Genomic DNA, 17,289 nt, shown 5'->3' with positions numbered 1-17,289 from the left:
TGAAGGAACAGGAGGTACAAGTGCAGCATGCTTCTTGTCACTTCACATCTCCATGTTGTCTGACAATTTTATTTATCTGGACATTTAGAACCTTCCTTTCTGTGAGAAAATCAAGTAGGTTCATTGCACAAGACCTATTAAGTTATTTCACAATCTGAATTTTCCAGTATGTGACTGAATCCCACCTGAAAATAGTGAGTGTAGAAGCACCCCAAATTTCATACTTGCTCCTTTCAGAAGATTAGTAGTAGTGAGCTGTGCACAAGCTGTTTACTTCTCTGCTATTACTGATACTCTCATTGAGGAATGTCAGTATTCCTAGAACACTATTTGCAAGCTGCTCTGTAGGTCAATTTCCACCTAAAAAGAATAATCAGCCAGGAAAGTGGTGCTGTAACTGGAATCGACATTCTTTCTATCACCCTCTTACAAATAATTACCCAAATAATTACCGCCCAGTCAGTCTGACATCAATACCAGGGAAGATTCTGGAGCAGATCATTAAGCAAACAGTCTGTGAGCACCTAGAAAGGAATGCTGTGATCACCAATAGTCAGCATGGATTTCTGAAAAATAAGTCATGTCAGACTAACCTGATCTCGTTTTTTGACAGAATTACAAGCCTGGTAGATGAAGGGAACGCAGTGGATGTAGTCTACCTTGATTTCAGCAAGGCATTTGACAAGGTGCCCCATGATATTCTTGTAAAGAAACTGGTAAAATGTGGTCTTGACTATGCTACCACTCAGTGGATTTGTAACTGGATGACTGACCGAACCCAAAGAGTGCTCATCAATGGTTCCTCTTCATCCTGGAGAAGAGTGACTAGTGGGGTGCCACAGGGTTCTGTCTTGGGCCCGGTCTTATTCAACATCTTTATCAACGACTTGGATGATGGACTCAAGGGCATCCTGATCAAATTTGCAGATGACACCAAACTGGGAGGGGTGGCTAACACCCCTGAGGACAGGATCACACTTCAAAACGACCTTGACAGATTAGAGAACTGGGCAAAAACAAACAAGATGAATTTTAACAGGGAGAAATGTAAAGTATTGCACTTGGGCAAAAAAAATGAGAGGCACAAATACAAGATGGGTGACACCTGGCTTGAGAGCAGTACATGTGAAAAGGATCTAGGAGTCTTGGTTGACCACAAACTTGACATGAGCCAACAGTGTGACGCGGCAGCTAAAAAAGCCAACGCAATTCTGGGCTGCATCAATAGGAGTATAGCATCTAGATCAAGGGAAGTAATAGTGCCACTGTATTCTGCTCTGGTCAGACCACACCTGGAGTACTGTGTCCAGTTCTGGGCACCACAATTCAAGAAGGACACTGACAAACTGGAACGTGTCCAGAGGAGGGCAACCAAAATGGTCAAAGGCCTGGAAACGATGCCTTATGAGGAACGGCTAAGGGAGCTGGGCATGTTTAGCCTGGAGAAGAGGAGGTTAAGGGGTGATATGATAGCCATGTTCAAATATATAAAAGGATGTCACATAGAGGAGGGAGAAAGGTTGTTTTCTGCTGCTCCAGAGAAGCGGACACGGAGCAATGGATCCAAACTACAAGAAAGAAGATTCCACCTAAACATTAGGAAGAACTTCCTGACAGTAAGAGCTGTTCGACAGTGGAATTTGCTGCCAAGGAGTGTGGTGGAGTCTCCTACTTTGGAGGTCTTTAAGCAGAGGCTTGACAACCATATGTCAGGAGTGCTCTGGTGGTGTTTCCTGCTTGGCAGGGGGTTGGACTCGATGGCCCTTGTGGTCTCTTCCAACTCTATGATTCTATGATTCTATGAATTTTAAGTGCATACACAGCCTTTCTGTACACCATTGTCCCTGGCTTTGTATCTGGACTGAAGTTTTGCTTCAGTCACACAAGAGTTCATCATTTAAGATGTTTTGCTGCCCTAAGCAGATGAACTGCATGGTCCAATTGGTGTGACCAGGGCTTCTTGGTAATGTCGCACAGGATCCTGGCCGTCATGTGTGGACACCTGGAGCAGACCAAGCCTTGTGCCTCGATATCCTCTGCATATAAGCATTGCAGGGATTACTGTATTACAAAGCGTGCACCTATATGCAACACCAGAGCTGCTTGGTTTCTTAGTCTGCCCAGTCAGCTCTCCTGTTAAAGATTGACTTCAAGTCCTCTGGCAGTCATCATCCCTCACCCTTGGTTGTTAGTCTGTTTTTAACGAGATATTTTACATTGTTGTGACGCGCCCTGGGACCTTGCAGCGAAGGGCAAGTAACCTAATACAAAAATAATTTTAGGCTCAGGACTTAATGCATTGTCTTCAACGTCTCTGCTTTTAGGTGACATTGTTCAGCTCGCCTGCATTTGGTGGGCAGCGGGGCTTCTGCTCATTCTACTGAGTGGAGTTTAAGCCCTGCCATCACTACTGCCCGTCTGGTTTTTGCGGCTTAAAAGGGACGCGGGTGGCGCTGTGGGTAAAAGCCTCAGCGCCTAGGGCTTGCCGATCGAAAGGTCGGCGGTTCGAATCCCCGCGGCGGGGTGCGCTCCCGCTGCTCGGTCCCAGCGCCTGCCAACCTAGCAGTTCGAAAGCACCCTCGGGTGCAAGTAGATAGGAAGGTAAACGGCGTTCCGTGTGCTGCGCTGGCTCGCCAGATGCAGCTTTGTCACGCTGGCCACGTGACCCGGAAGTGTCTCCGGACAGCGCTGGCCCCCGGCCAATAGAGTGAGATGGGCGCACAAACCCCAGTGTCTGTCAAGACTGGCCCGTTCGGGCAGGGGTACCTTTACCTTAAACGCAAAGTGTATTTCTGACGCTGCCCAAGGTCAAGAACTACCAGCTAATAATTTCACATTGAGACTTAATCGCTTTTCTCCTATCACAAAGCTATTTAAGTGATCCCAGCGCCAAAGATCAATATTGATCTTTCAACGACACCCGCGTCTACAAAGCAACCCATGATCTAATTTTCGCACGAATTGAGACATCGAGCGACAAGCGAGCGGACGTCGAATCAGCCACGCCCGCTCCGTCGGGATCTTTCCACGCCATTCGAGGTTTCGGTCACGTGACGAGGAAGCGGCTCTTTCCCTTGAGGGCCGTTCCATTGCAGCAGGCGGGGGTGTGTGCGCTGCTTGAAGGGGTTTACGCGTCGACGAGACCATCTCTTATTACGCAGGGAGCTGAGAGAGAAAGAGAGACAGAGCGCGCACGCGCTGGCGCTTGCCTCAATCCACGCGTCAAACGGCTCGCGCGGGCCGCCCAACGGCCGCGTCACGTGACTGCAGACTTCGACCGGCCGGGAAGCGGAGCGGGTTGCGCGAGCTGAGGGCTGAGCCGCTTTTCCCGTCGTTGTTTCTTCTTTCTTCGTGGGGCGAATCCCCCTCGCTTACCTCGCCGAGAGACGCCATGAGCTGCTTCAGCCGCTTTCGCTGGGCTGCCCTGGGCTGGGCGCTGCTCCTGCTGGTGGTCGCCTCTTGCTTCACGTCCGCCTTGGCCGCGGCCGAAGAGGAGGAAGGTGAGGAGACGGAGCGGGTGGGTGGGCGGCGCAGGGCTTCGGGAGCGAAAAGGCTCCTGGCGCCGTGAAGCCTTGAAAGCGAAGCGGGGGGAACACAGGGGGCCCGGAGGCTGCGACGCGCTCTGCGCGCCAGGCTCACCTCCGCGCGGAGATAGCCGCCCTGGCGTTGACGGACCGGCGCTGGACGGGGCTCGTAGTGCAGCCCCTCCTCGAAGAAAGGAGCCCCGAGGGCGGAGGGAATGAAGAGAGGGGGGAGGTGGTCTTGTTACGGGTTGCCAAGGGGCGGGGGGGGGGGCAGAGCGGACCTCCGGCACCGACCCACCTTTACTCTTTTGAAGGCATGCAGACCCCCCCCCCCCCGCTAACGTGGAATTCCCCGCTCCCCACGTGGCAAACAGTTGATTTCGGTCCGAAAAAGGCCGAGGGGTTGAAATGGTTAAACATGGCACGCAGCTGCTGAGGGGCGAACATGGCCCCGCCGCGGATGCAGTTCACTTCAAGCACCGCGGTTCTTCCGCGTCAGGGGCGATTCTAGCCCTAGTTTATTGGGGCAGGGGCGGCTTCTGCGTCCCCTTCTCTTCCCTCCGAGAGAGGCATTGGCAGGCAGGAAGAATGCGGGGAGGCAGGATTCGCGGCGTTGGGAAGCTCGGGTCGTGGGAAAGGGTCCGCCCACCGCCAGACCTGAGGCTCAGGAGAGTTGCCTTCTCGTCGCTTGTAAGAGAAACGAAACCGTGGGGTGTGGTGGTGGGGATGAAGGCGGCGGAAGGCCACTGGCAGCTGCCCCGCTCGGTCTGTTTTCGGATTGTGTTGGCTCCGTGTTCGCTGCGCTCCGCCTCCCCTTCTGAAAAGTTTACGAACATTCGAGCCGAGACAATGCAGCAATGTTGCCCTCTCTCTTTGTGTATTTATTTATCCTGCAGTGACGCACGATCTGTATATCAGCTATGAGTTAACGCAAGGGATGAAGTGCAAGGATTTATTGTTCAAAAGCCCTAATTCTTTACAGCGTATGAGCTATTTTGAGAGAGGTTGCAAGCGTCTAATCGGCAATCTGACCTCTATTTTCAGGGAGATAACACAAGTATTTATTTGTTTTCCTCCTTGCCTTTCTATCATCATGGTTGTTACGATGGCACCATCAACTTTCATGGCACTGGGCAGTATATAAGAGGTTTTGTCTAAATTAACAGGATGAAAGCTATAAACAGAAAAAAAGTACTTTGGTTCTCTTATTTTAAAGCTGTGTTCATTTGTTTGTCCTTGCAACTGCACAACTGATGGAGGCAAGTAAGTTGGGAGAAGGCCTTGAGGGAAAAGATTTCCACCCTCCAAGGATTCCCCTGCTGATGTGTTTTAACAGCTGCTTTTGCGATGAATGTCTGTAGAAGCTGCTATTAGGATGAGTCTAGATTTCTTTTAATCAAATGCATTAAAGGTTTTCAACCTAATATACCATAAAATTCCAAACTAAAGAGAAAAATGAAAGAATGTATCAAACAGAAAGAAACTAAAGACAAAATTAAAGTAAGATAATCTTCATAAAACACAAAATTATAAATATATGTAGCCCTTGGTCACCATTTTATCTTAACCTTCACACACACACAGAGAGTTGAATTCTCCCACCTGAGAAAAGCCATTCTGACCTGCCTCATAGAGGCCCTATCCTCTCTGTCAGCTCCCTGTACAGGATGAGTCTAGATTTTTTCTCCCCCAAAATAAATTACCTCACTGGAGTTTTCTAAATTGTTGACATTCATTTCTGCTCACTTATTCACACATTACATAGCATGCAAGCCCATCTTTTAAAACCTATTGAAAACGGTTTGACTAGAATTAACCTGAAGGACATAGAGCTGAGTTGGCTGTTCTGATGCTAGATATCTTGTGCATACTTCTAACAGATAAACCCACATTATTATCTATTAAATTTGTATACTGCCCTTCATCAGAAGGTCATAGGGGGGTTCACAACATAAAAATACAAAATGAGAACACAAAATACATAATAAAAACAAACCAATAACTCCCTCCCACAAACACATTTCAAATTCTGTAGAATGTTTATCAGTTGAAAGTGGGTGGTGGTGGTGCTAGTATCATTCAGCCTGTTTTGATTTAACTAAATGAGAAAATAAAGTGGAAATGGAGGAATGAAATAGTTTTATTTACTAATATCTACTTAGAACTAATTTGGGCATTCAAAGAAGTTATTCCTACGAATTTCATCTTAAACGACCAATTGCTTATTTTGAGTTGGATAACATTTTAGGATACTTCATCTTTGGCGTGTTAGCTTGCAGGTTCACTCTGGAGGCCCTTCTTTGAGGAACATTTCACACATCATTGTTCTTTTGTATAATTAATGCACATAATTAACTCGTTTATAAATATGTATTTAATGCAGTATGCTACTAAAGTACAGCTTTTCAAAGGTGTCACTTCTGATATTATAGTGTACTTTGCACTGTTAATGCTCTCCTCATAAAACAGGAGTGGAAAACTTCAAATAGTTGATTATATGCAGGGCTCTACGAGCTCCTTCCTTGCCCACTAGCAATAGTTTTCAGAAGAGGGGAAAGGTCATACTTTAATTCTCAAAGCAGATATCTCATTGCAGTAGTTTACATATTCCTTGGCACTGGTGGGGCTTCAATTGGAGTATGAAATTAAAACTAGAATTGTTTCCCGAACATGGCACACAAACTCATTTCAATATATGTGCTTAATGGAATTAAAGCGAAGCTGGCCAAGCCTATTCCTAGGAAATAGGAGGGAAGATTTGTAAGACATAGCTACCAGGGCGGTCAGCATTGACCAGGGCTCCTTCCTGTGCCTACACACAGTGACTGAAACCTATTTGTAGCTATGTGCAAAGGCCTGAAGGCAGTTTGTGTTATTATTTCTTTTATGAATTGCTTTCCATAAAAATCTCAAAGAGGAAAGCAATTTCAGGTCTGGTACAAATGCAGAGTGTAGTATTTTAGGCACCGATAAGCTAAAATAATAGGTCTAATACAGCATTCATAACAATCTTTGGAATTTAGGACTTACCATCACTGTCATTGTGAAAGGTCTATAATATAGCATCTCGGAACTGCTACATCTGACAAAGGACACTTGCAAGCAAGAGGTAGTGAGGCCAGAAGTAGCCTCCATTTATTGGTGCTGTTGTAGACCACCACCAACACATAGGAGCCAAAAAGCTAGCCTTCTGGTTTTCTATAAAGTTAGGTCATCCTCAAATAATTATTCAATAAACGATCATTTTCTATGTCATGCAGCTCTAATTGTGAATCACGTTGCCCTACAGATGTTGCCAGTGTACACCTCCCATCAATCTGACCATTTGCCATGCAAGCTGGGGCTGATGGGGGATAATGTCTGGAGGGTCCCACCCACCCTGACTTACTGCCACATTCAAAATCACTCATGGTTTGTCTCCCTTAGACAAACCATAAGCAGTAAGCCAAGAACAAACATTAGTTACCGTTTGTATTAATGATGGACATTACAGACTTGGTATGCTAAAATACAGTAAATTAAACTAACAAAAAATGTGGGAAGCATATTGCTAAAAACATTAAGACAAGTAACAAACATTTGTTTACACAAATAAGAAGGAGCCATGGAGGTAGTTGGGCTGTTCAACAATGAATAAATGGTAAAGGAAGACAGGAAGTTTACATAAAAACTGAATGAATATTTTGTGTTGTCCACACTGCAAAACTAACTCAACTAGAAGTAACCAGAAATGAATGTCTATGGTCCTTTCTCCTTGGTTACAGGTGTTAATTTCTTATGTTAATTTTTCATTTGAAAATAAAAAAACAATTACTTTATAGTGCTTTTGTTGATTCACATTTGACACACTTCTATACCTCAGGGGTGCCGTAGACTGTTCATAATTTGTAGTGACCTTTTGAAATTGTGATCTATCAACTGTTTAAAAATGCATTCTTCCTTTTTAGCTGGCTGTGAAAAACATACCAACTGTAGTTCCTGCATTAGTAGTACTGACAAGTCTGAAATAAACTGCACCTGGATTTTCTGCAACGGTAAATGGAATTATTTTGAATTGTAATACAGTGGTACCTCGGGTTCAGTACTTAATTCGTTCTGGAGGTCCATTCTTAACCTGAAACTGTTCTTAACCTGAAGCACCACTTTAGCTAATGGGGCCTCCTGCTGCTGCCGCGCCGCCAGAGCACAATTTCTGTTCTCATCCTGAAGCAAAGTTCTTAACCCGAAGCACTATTTCTGGGTTAGCGGAGTCTGTAACCTGAAGCATATGTAACCTGAAGCGTATGTAACCCGAGGTACCACTGTACCTATGTTTGCTTTTTCTGGCTTAATAGTGGTTGGCACTTACTGAGGTGTGAAACCCGGACTTATCATTTTTGAGTCAAACTGCATGCTAATAAGCCCACCCTCTGTGGACACTGCCACACTCAGAGGCTGTCTTCAGTTGAGGAAAAAGATGCATATCTGTGTAGTTTGTCTTTTGGGCTGTAAGCTGGGGTTCAGGCTTTTTATTTGGGGAAGGGAGATTTTCTGATCAAGCAACAGGCTCACTATTGGAAGTGGGCAAAGGACACAGTGGAGTAAAAAACTGCAACCAGAGAAAGCCATGGGTGTTGAAAAAATGAGGTGGGGAAAAGTAGGAGCGTTTGAGGCTGAAATATCAGGGAGTTGAGGAGGCAGAGGCCTGCTGGGTCTTGAAACTTGAACCTGGCAGCAGCTGTTTGTTTAAAGTTGCATGGAAGGTTTTGTCAGTTGGGGCTTTTACTACTGCTGCCCCACAGAACCTTATAACCCTAAGGCATGGGTCAGCAAACTAGGGGCCGGATCCAGCCCAATTGCCTACTGAATCCGGTTCACGGACGGTCTGGGAATCGGCGTGGGGATTCTGATTGTTCGGGCTGCGCCATTTCCCACACACACCGCGGTGGTACCTTCTCCCTCCCTCCTCCTGGTCTTCTCCTGCCTAGAGGAAGGGGGCTGGGCTTTGTTGAGCTGCAGTTGGCTGAGCGCCATTTTAAGCAGCTCCTCTCCGGAGCCAGCCCTTTCGCGCCACTCATTGTCTCTCCACTGCTGCCAGCTTCTGCTGCTTGCAGGGCACGGGTAAGCAGCCACCAGGGCTCGTCTGGTGCTGTGGAGAAGGGAGGGGAGAGTCGGGGGGATTCCCCCCCCAAAAAAAAATAGTCCAGCCCCCCACAAGGTCTGAGGGACAGTGGATCGGCTCCCTGTGAAAAAAAGTTTGCTGACCCCTGCCCTAGGGGGTCAATGAAGACCAAGAAGCAGGAGTATGATAAATTTCTTTTGAGTTTTACATACCAACCAGCTCATTTCTCAGTTTCTGGTTTTTCTTTGGTGTGTGTGTACTCTGGTGAAATACAGTCAAACCTCGATTCCCAAACGGCTCTGTTTGCGAATGTTTTGGCTCCCAAATGCCGAAAACCCGGAAGTAAATACTCTGGTTTTCGAACATTTTTCGGAAACTGAACGTCCAATGCGGCTTCCACTTGAGTGCAAGAAGCTATTGCAACCAATCAGAAGCTGCACCTCTGTTGTTGAACGTTTCAGAAGCTGAACAGGCTTCCGGAACAGATTACGTTCGACAACTGAGGTTTGACTCTTAGGTCCACCTCTCACCGGCCTGTGAAAATCTAAGGTCTTGAAACATTTTGTTACTTATAGGCCCTGTTCTGTATATGTATGGGGTTGTGTGTAAGTAAACAGGGTTTCCCCCACGTTTTCCAAGTAGCAGCGCACTAACTTTATACTGTAGCTCACGAAAATAAGTTCCACTGTGTATACAGATTTTACCTACATGTGTATTTTTAGTGAAACCAATGCTCTTATGTATAGAATTTTTGACCAGGCGCAGACTTGTATTGTGGAGCTTTTCAGAGGTTAAGGGACAAATATAAAGAAGAATCTTCATGACACTTCTTAATTTTCCAGAGTTCTGGAACTCTCAGTATATTGGTTGGTTAATTGCTCTGTGCTAAAATAACACCTCTGCTAAACCAAGGTGTAGATAATACCTAGGAGTAGATAATACCTAAATGGCAATGTAACAAGCACCACAAGTGAAGCTAATTTAGCAGCTGTATAGCTTTTCTAGGACAATGAAGATAAATGTTTCTAATGGAAACTTGTAGCCAAAATATTGCATCGAATGTTTCACTCTTGGAAAACTAAACTGAAAATTCTTCCTCAATCTTCTTTTTCTGTAAGGTTCTTTGTCCTACTGTACAAATGCAACGGAAAGTGATAACTGTACGTCTACTTTTAGAAATGAAACTTGTTCAGGTAAATATTTACTACTACACTTGTGATGTAAAACCAATTTGTTGTTTAGGATCCATGCAGTTGGGAATGTTAAAGTCTCCAAAGCTGGGGTTGCCAGTGCAGCCCTTGCAGGCGCACATACATCCAATGAAACCTTCATTGACTTCCACAGCATCCCCATTTCCTCTTCTGTAGGGCATATTACCCCTCCCCCACCATAATTAGATTTCAAAATTTGGTCTTAATAGGAAGCTTTTCTCAAGCTTCATTATTGTGGGAGTATATGTGGATGATCATCCTGGAGAATGTTGCTGGGGAGGGAAATTAAAGCCTTCCCTCTCTAGCTGCACATTCCAGGAAGATCCGTTTCCCCACTCCTAAATTAGGTGGGGCGGGGATGGAAGCTGAAACACTTTTTTCAAGCTGTATTGCTGGTGGAACATACGTGTGTGGGACTCACGGGTTTCTCAGTGTGCCCACTGCTCCATAAATGTTGATGATCCCTGACCCAAGGCCACAGGAGAGGTTATTATTGCTGCTGCACAGATCTGCCACACCTGGGACAATGGAAGAAGTTAGGTAAAAGGCCCAGTGGAAGAGCAGGGTAGGAGGTGTAGAGGTTTTTAAACATGAGTTTCTTGGATGTAATCTGGCAAATTATCTTTTATTTAATTATTCCCCCACCAGTATTGAATAATTAGCACTTGAACGGATAGCAGAAGCTATTTTCTGTCCGTATGGTAAAACAGTTGGGAAAGTGTAATTTCACTTGGGTTGTATGGGAATATCTTCAGACAGGAGTAACTATTGCATGCCACCAACAATCAGCTCTTGTCTATTGCAAGAACTGGACAGCTGTCAAACAGTAAGTGCTGTAGTAGTTCACCCTTTCTCTTTCATTCCACTACAAGTAGATTCTCATGGATAACATGGCTATCCACTGCTTCAGGTAGTGGTGAGTGTGCAATAGCAAATTGATGTCGTGTGTCTATCCAAATAGGAGGAGTTTGGAAACATAGGATCCTGCCTTTTATTGAGTCATACCATTGATCTATCTAGCTCAGGATTGTTCACTGACTGGCTGTGACTCTTAGGGTTTCGGAAAGTATTCTTTTACAGCTTTAACTGAAGGTGCTAGGGATTCAAAAGGGACCTTTTGCATGCAAAGCATGTGCTCTTACTGTACCACAGTTGAGGACCTTTTAACTGAGCCATGATGAAAATGCTTCTTGGAATAAGAAGAAAGTGAATAATTGCATCACTTTAGGTATAGGCTTGGTGCTTTGTTTTTTAGGATGGGCTGTATCTGAGGGATGTTAATTTGCTAGTGAAACATCTATTTTTTAAATATTTGCCCCACCATAGTAAGATGCCACGTGTAGGTAGAGCAGCTGTTTTTAAGACCAGTGGGCACACTTTAAATATTGAGAGAATGCTGTGGTTGACAAGGCAGTCATTGTTTCTTCCCAGCATCCCGCTTCATGTTTACCAGGGGAAGTCAGTGATGTTCTGCTGGTCCTGATCATGGAGATACAGTAGTTCAAGACACAAAACCCTTTTCCCCACTCGATGCCATTCATAAACCAAAGCCTAGGTTGTAGTAAGGCCCATTATACACAAAGAGACTTAATTGTGAAGTAGACATGTATATTATTGTACTGTTAGTGTGAATTCTTAATGAGTGCCTGGCTATCAGAAGATACGCCTTAAAACCCCTTTGCTGTTTTTTCACATTTTGCATTTGCAACATGGGAAGGTAATTGTTTAACATCCACCTGCATATATAAAAAAATTGTCCAGTAGCACCTTAGAGACCAACTAAGTTTGTTCTTGGTATAAGCTTTCTAAGGTGCTACTGGACAATATAGAGAGGTAGACAGACAGACTGTGTCAGACCAACACGGCTACCTACCTGAATCCACCTGCATGTGATTGTGCAGTAGTATGTGCAGAAAATAATTTATGGGTGGGTACCTAATCTCAGAAGAATTCACCACAGTAAAGATGTAAGCTGAAGGGTGAAAGTCAACGTTTGGGGCCAGTTACAATTGTAATTGTATGATCTGTTCTCCATCACAGCCTCAGATGTATCTTGGGAGCAGAGGTGGCTATTGATAATATTAGTACCTCTTATAGCATAATCCAAATCTCCTTGGAATTAAGAGCTATTGAATTCAATGGAGCTTATTCACATGTAAATGGAGTTAAGATTGTAGCCTCAGTGTTTAAATATTCTGTTTTCTGCTTCATACTTTTGTGTGTTTTTTAGCTCCTCCTAAGCCTACCACAGTTGCACCTACCACAGCCAACACTTCTACCCCAGGTAACAAACTTTTGTGCATTAATAAGTAAACAAGTATAAAGGCTTCACCTGTAATAATGTTTCCAGGATTACTCTGTGAAAATCAGAAATGAGAGCTCATGTTTTTATCCAGTTTCTTGAAATGGCTTAATCACTATAAAGGACAGGCAAGTAGTAGTAGTAGTAGTAGTAGTAGTAGTAGTAGTAGTAGTAGTAGTATATTATTTATACTCTGCCCATCTCTTTCCCCAGCCACTCTGGGCATCTTCCAACACAATATTAAAATACAGTAATGCATCAAACATTAAAAACGTCCTTAAACAGGGCTGCCTTTAGATGTCATCTAAAAGTCTGGTAGTTGTTGTTCTCTTTGACATCTGGTGGGAGGGCGGGTGCCACCACCGAGAAGACCCTCTGCCTGGTTCCCTGTAATTTGGCTTCTCACAGTGAGAGAACCTCCTGAAGGCCCTCGGCGCTGGACCTCAGTGTCTGGGTAGAACGATGGGGGTGGAGATGCTCCTTCAGATACCAGTACTAGGAGTTGCAGGCCAGAATACTGATAATTTCCTGTCCTTTACTGAATTGTCTTTGATCACTAAGGTAGATGATACAATTTATTGATGGGAGAAAAACCTGTCTTGAGAATTCATGTTAGTGAAGAGGATGTAGTAGAATTAGCCAAGAAAAAATTTGAATGCACAGGGGAGTGACTACATGTACACTTCCTCTACATGCATACTTTCATGTTTCTTTCATTCTCTTCTGGAATGTCAGGAATCGACATTATTGTATATATGGCAGGCGGTTCCTGGGATCTGTGCTTAAATGATTTCTACTTGTCTGGTTTTGTTAATTGTCCACTTTGTTGGGGACTTAGCTTCTTACATAACCTCAGTAATGTTTTCCCTAATGTGTTTAATTTTTGATTCTTGAATTATATTGTATAGATTTCAGATAATCTCATAATTTGAAAAAAAAACCATTGCCTTCAAAATGGAGGAAATGACTTTTTAAAACTACTACCAATTTTTCTATCCATGCATAAATATTTTTCATTTATAATTATTACTGTGAAATGCATCTAACAGTGCCTTTGTTCTGCAATCATTTGCTCAATTTGTAAGATTAAAATAGTTATTTAAAGCTGGTTCCAAGATGTGGTATTTTCTTTGAAACAGGTCCTACACATAACGCAACTGCACCAGCCAAACCTACTTCTGCCAGACCTACTGCTTCTAATAGTACAATAGTTACACCTGCTGCTAGCAACACAACTTCTACACCAGGTAATATTTGATTTATAGCAAGATTAAAATCAGTCATGTCACAGAGACATTAGCATCTCTCTCGCATGCACATACATATAGCTCTCAATCATGTGCACTCAAAGCATACTTGTGCATGAATGCAGACCCCTCGGTTGGTGAAGGAAGTGCCTCTTGTTTAAAAATAACAATCCAAAATATTATTATTTTTGGTGGGGGGGGGGATCCAAGTGGTAGGAATCCAAGACATTAGGGCCACCAACTGGTGCTCGGTGGTGATCCATGCATTAAAGAGTAGCTTTCTAAATTTGCACAGCCTATCACTAGTAACTCTATTTCTTTCATTTGACAGGCTCAGCTTCTCCCCAACCAACTTCCAAACCATCTCCACACAAATCCACCTTTGATGCTGCCAGTTTCATTGGTGGTATCGTCCTAGTACTGGGACTGCAAGCAGTAATATTCTTTCTCTACAAATTTTGCAAGTCCAAAGAACAAAACTATCATACCCTCTAGAATACGTTGCTTTTAAGTGGACTTTACAAGGTCAACATTTGTGGTTAGCTGCACCAAAATATCTTTATTCCTTATAGAAGACAGCAATTCAAAATACTCTTATTCTTCAAGACTTTTTTTAAAAAAGAAAATGTTTCTGCAACATGCTTGGAAGAAGGTTGTATGAATCATGTTTTGCTCTGCAAGAATACTTGCAATATTGTGCATGAATCCTCATTGGCTGTCTGAAATTTCTTTAGTGGCTGCTGCTGTGAAACCGTTTCTTTTATCTGACATGCCAAATGTAGACTTTAATAGTAACTGTATTCATTGGCAGCAGTGTTCTTGATAGATAACTTTATGATTGCAATTGATAAGTTAGCCTTAAATGCAGTGCCCCCTACATTATTATTATAATTATTATTATTACTATTAAAATGTGAATTCCTGGTGACTTGGCATAAAACACTATGTGTGTGAAAACTGGCTTTTTATAGTGTACTGCTAGGAGATTGGGGCAAATTTCTAGAACTATGTTTTTTTCCTTAAGGATTATGGAAGCCCATATTTTTCTATACTTGGTGTCAGAAGGATAATTGTTTTCTAATGTAAGTGTAAGCAGCCATAGGAAGAATGAGAGTCAAAGAATGCTAGTTCCTTGGTGCATAAGGAAGAAAGACCAGTGCCTTAATGAGTAGGCTGCAAACTGATACGTTTGTGCCATTTTATTTGTTTGAGGTACAGTGAATGTCATTCCACTTGCAGCAATTTCATTCTAGTAGACACATGACCTTGGGCATTATTTATATATACTTGACTTTATATAAAAGTTTTTGTGAAGACAGATATGGAAAGAAAACAGTGTAAGCAATCTTCATATACTGTTCCTAAAGCCATGTGTCTCTAGCCTTCAAAAACACTTGCCTTGGAAAGTTCTATTGACATGCTTTACATTTCAGAGCAGTAGTTTCACATTTTGTGATTGCAATTCGTGGATATTACAAACCTACCATAATTCTGTATGGATTTGAGAGAATATTTGCTCTTATATCAATGCAGTTTCCTTCCTTAAGTTTCATAAAACACAGATAGTCAAGGTGGAAGTAGGCAGCCCGAGCACTTGGAGCTATGTAAGTTTTTGATAATTGTCAAAATAGACTGCTAATCCTTGTTTTGCAGGTTATATGGCAAGCATAGTTTAAATGCTAGAAATGCAACGTTAAGTGATGCTTTTGGATTAGCTCTATTGCTTGCTTGATTTTAAGCTGCTGCTGATAAGTCTAGGTTTATGGCTTATTGCAAAATTTTACTGCATTTTAATTGCTCAACTTCTCTAGCCCTTGTAGCTAATAGTATTCACTTCAATAACTTTGCATAGAAAGTTTATTCATAATAATACTTAGCAAACAGTACTGTAACTTTCAGGCAACTGCACTCCTAAAAGACAATCAGCTCAGGTGTATGAAATGGTAAATTGATCAGCCAATTTTCAGCAAGCAACACATCTGTAGTAGGTGGTATTTAATGGCCTTAAGCTATATAGTCCATTGTTTAACATAATTCCCCATCTCTTTTAGCTTCATAAATTTAAATAAAATATCTGAATATATTCTAAACCTTAAGCATAAATAAATGCACTTCTAAACGGTGACAGTTTAAAAAAAGCCTCTTTGCACTCTAAAGCTGTAATAAGCTTATGCTTAGTGGTGAGACTTAGAAATTATTTCTAGTTAGTGTTGCTTCCTTTACTGGCTCTTGAATGGCTACGTCTTGTAAACTTGTAGCAGAAGATTTCAAGACTTAACAGTGCAACTTGCAGTTCCAGAATTGAAATTTGAGCCAATTTTATTACTGAGCCAAGAGTAAGTGCTGTTTAAAACACCACTAAACAGTCATGTATTCTGTGCTGATGTTAACATGAATCTTTCAAGTGCCTTAAATTTTATTACTGTCAGCTACATGTCTGTTGAAGGAATGTGGGGAGAGGAATTTTAGTCACTAGTCTTGCCCCATTGCCAGCAATTGTTCTTTTCCAATGACTTTAGGAAATTCAGGTCTCACTGCTACTCTTCAGGAAGTCTGCATTTTCTACTTGGTTGGGGTATAGATGTGTACCAGGTCTTTAAGACATTTCTAATATCTTCATGCAGTGGCATATTTGATTTTCTAGACCCAAGCTTTATCACTAACTTACCAAACCTTGGCTAAGACTGTGAGGGTGAGCCCTCTTACCTTCTATAGCTAGATCAGTGACAGTTGTTATTTTTCTGGTAGTGACATTAACCTGACTACATACAAATTAGGTAAACTAATAGATTTTCACAGCTTCTGTCTGCTTTTTGGAATATATGCATAGGGTTTTGGTTTTTTTTAACCACCCCTGTCTGTGAAATAGATTTTTAAGGCAGTGAATTGTGACTTCCAAGCTCTTAATACAGATTTTCCCTAAAATTTAACACCTGCAAGTATGTTGCATCTAGAATGGAATGTTATAGACATTACTGTACTGCATATGTGTGTTGTCTTCATTGGAAGAAAATGCAAACTACTTAATCACAAAACCAAAATAAATCATTTATTAAACTGTTTCTGTTCGTATGTCCATCTTTTTCTCCTCCCAAAAAAATCCAGCTTGTTCTGGGCCATAAAAAGCAATGTGTGTTGTACATGGCCTCTCCATTTGCCAAAGTAAATTTCAAGTGGTGAGGATTGTTGGGTGATCCAGCAGATATCTCATTTAAAGCTCTTTGTCAAAGACAAAAATAAAATGGGAAGTCTACAGATGCAGCTTTATAAAATTATTTCATAGTATGACAAAACACAAATCAGCTACATAATTGCAGAATTTGGTCAAAGTCATGCAAATGCACCATGGCCAGCCAAATAAGCTTGTTGCCATAAACACATAATATTGTGACAGTGCATTCCTTATATATTTGTTTGAATAAAGGCTTTCAGTTGCCTGTGCTGAATCTGCTGCTAGCTTCATCCAGTTAATAACCTCACGTCGTCAGATTTTTGGCACTAGAGAATCTGGTGGGAAAGAGGCTTATTAAAAGTTATGGATAACTATAAGCAAACATCCCATTTTTGAGCATGACCAGAGTTTTCAAGCAAGACTGCTTTGTACTTTATCATGGAATCAAACCAGCAAGTAACTCTTCAAAGAAGCAGTAGAAGCTTATTTTTCAGATGTCTTCTGTCCACAAAACTGCACAGGTGACATAGAAGAGTTGTCTGTAAGAGCTGGCAAGAGAACATCTATCACGCTATTTCTCCACCCACAAGGTACCTTTAAATATAAATAAAAACTGTTGTAATTCTCATCTATTTCACCTTGAATAGTCAAAATTTCATTCATTTTTTGGGGGGTAGATGGCTTCTCTTAACTGCTGTGGACCAAAAGTTTATTGTACAGGAGGAATTCCCT

The 17,289-nt window shown here is 42.5% G+C and overlaps 2 protein-coding genes across 7 annotated transcripts in view; one reads left to right on the top strand and one right to left on the bottom strand.

The window, feature by feature from the left end:
- The first annotated feature begins 3,058 nt into the window (after window positions 1-3,058).
- On the top strand, window positions 3,059-16,447 carry CD164 (CD164 molecule). Its single transcript, XM_081186677.1, has 6 exons — window positions 3,059-3,500; window positions 7,472-7,558; window positions 9,744-9,818; window positions 12,067-12,120; window positions 13,278-13,385; window positions 13,717-16,447. The coding sequence occupies exons 1-6, from the start codon at window positions 3,392-3,394 to the stop codon at window positions 13,878-13,880; spliced, it is 597 nt and encodes a 198-aa protein (XP_081042803.1). The 5' UTR covers window positions 3,059-3,391; the 3' UTR covers window positions 13,881-16,447.
- Window positions 16,409-17,289, bottom strand: part of LOC308582958 (uncharacterized protein) — a 64,163-nt gene continuing 63,282 nt past the window's right edge. For 5 of the 6 annotated variants that reach the window (XM_081186531.1, XM_081186533.1, XM_081186532.1 and 2 more), the window contains one exon: window positions 16,409-17,151. In XM_081186531.1, coding sequence (XP_081042657.1) covers window positions 17,041-17,151 — 111 coding nt within the window. In that variant the 3' untranslated portion in view covers window positions 16,409-17,040. The remainder of the gene's footprint in view (window positions 17,152-17,289) is intronic. The other variant, XM_081186534.1, reaches the window with a different exon arrangement.

This window comes from Podarcis bocagei (genome assembly GCF_964188305.1).
Source record: "Podarcis bocagei genome assembly, chromosome: 3".
Taxonomy (NCBI): Eukaryota; Metazoa; Chordata; class Lepidosauria; order Squamata; family Lacertidae; genus Podarcis; species Podarcis bocagei.
This window is presented reverse-complemented; position numbering and strand designations above follow the sequence as displayed.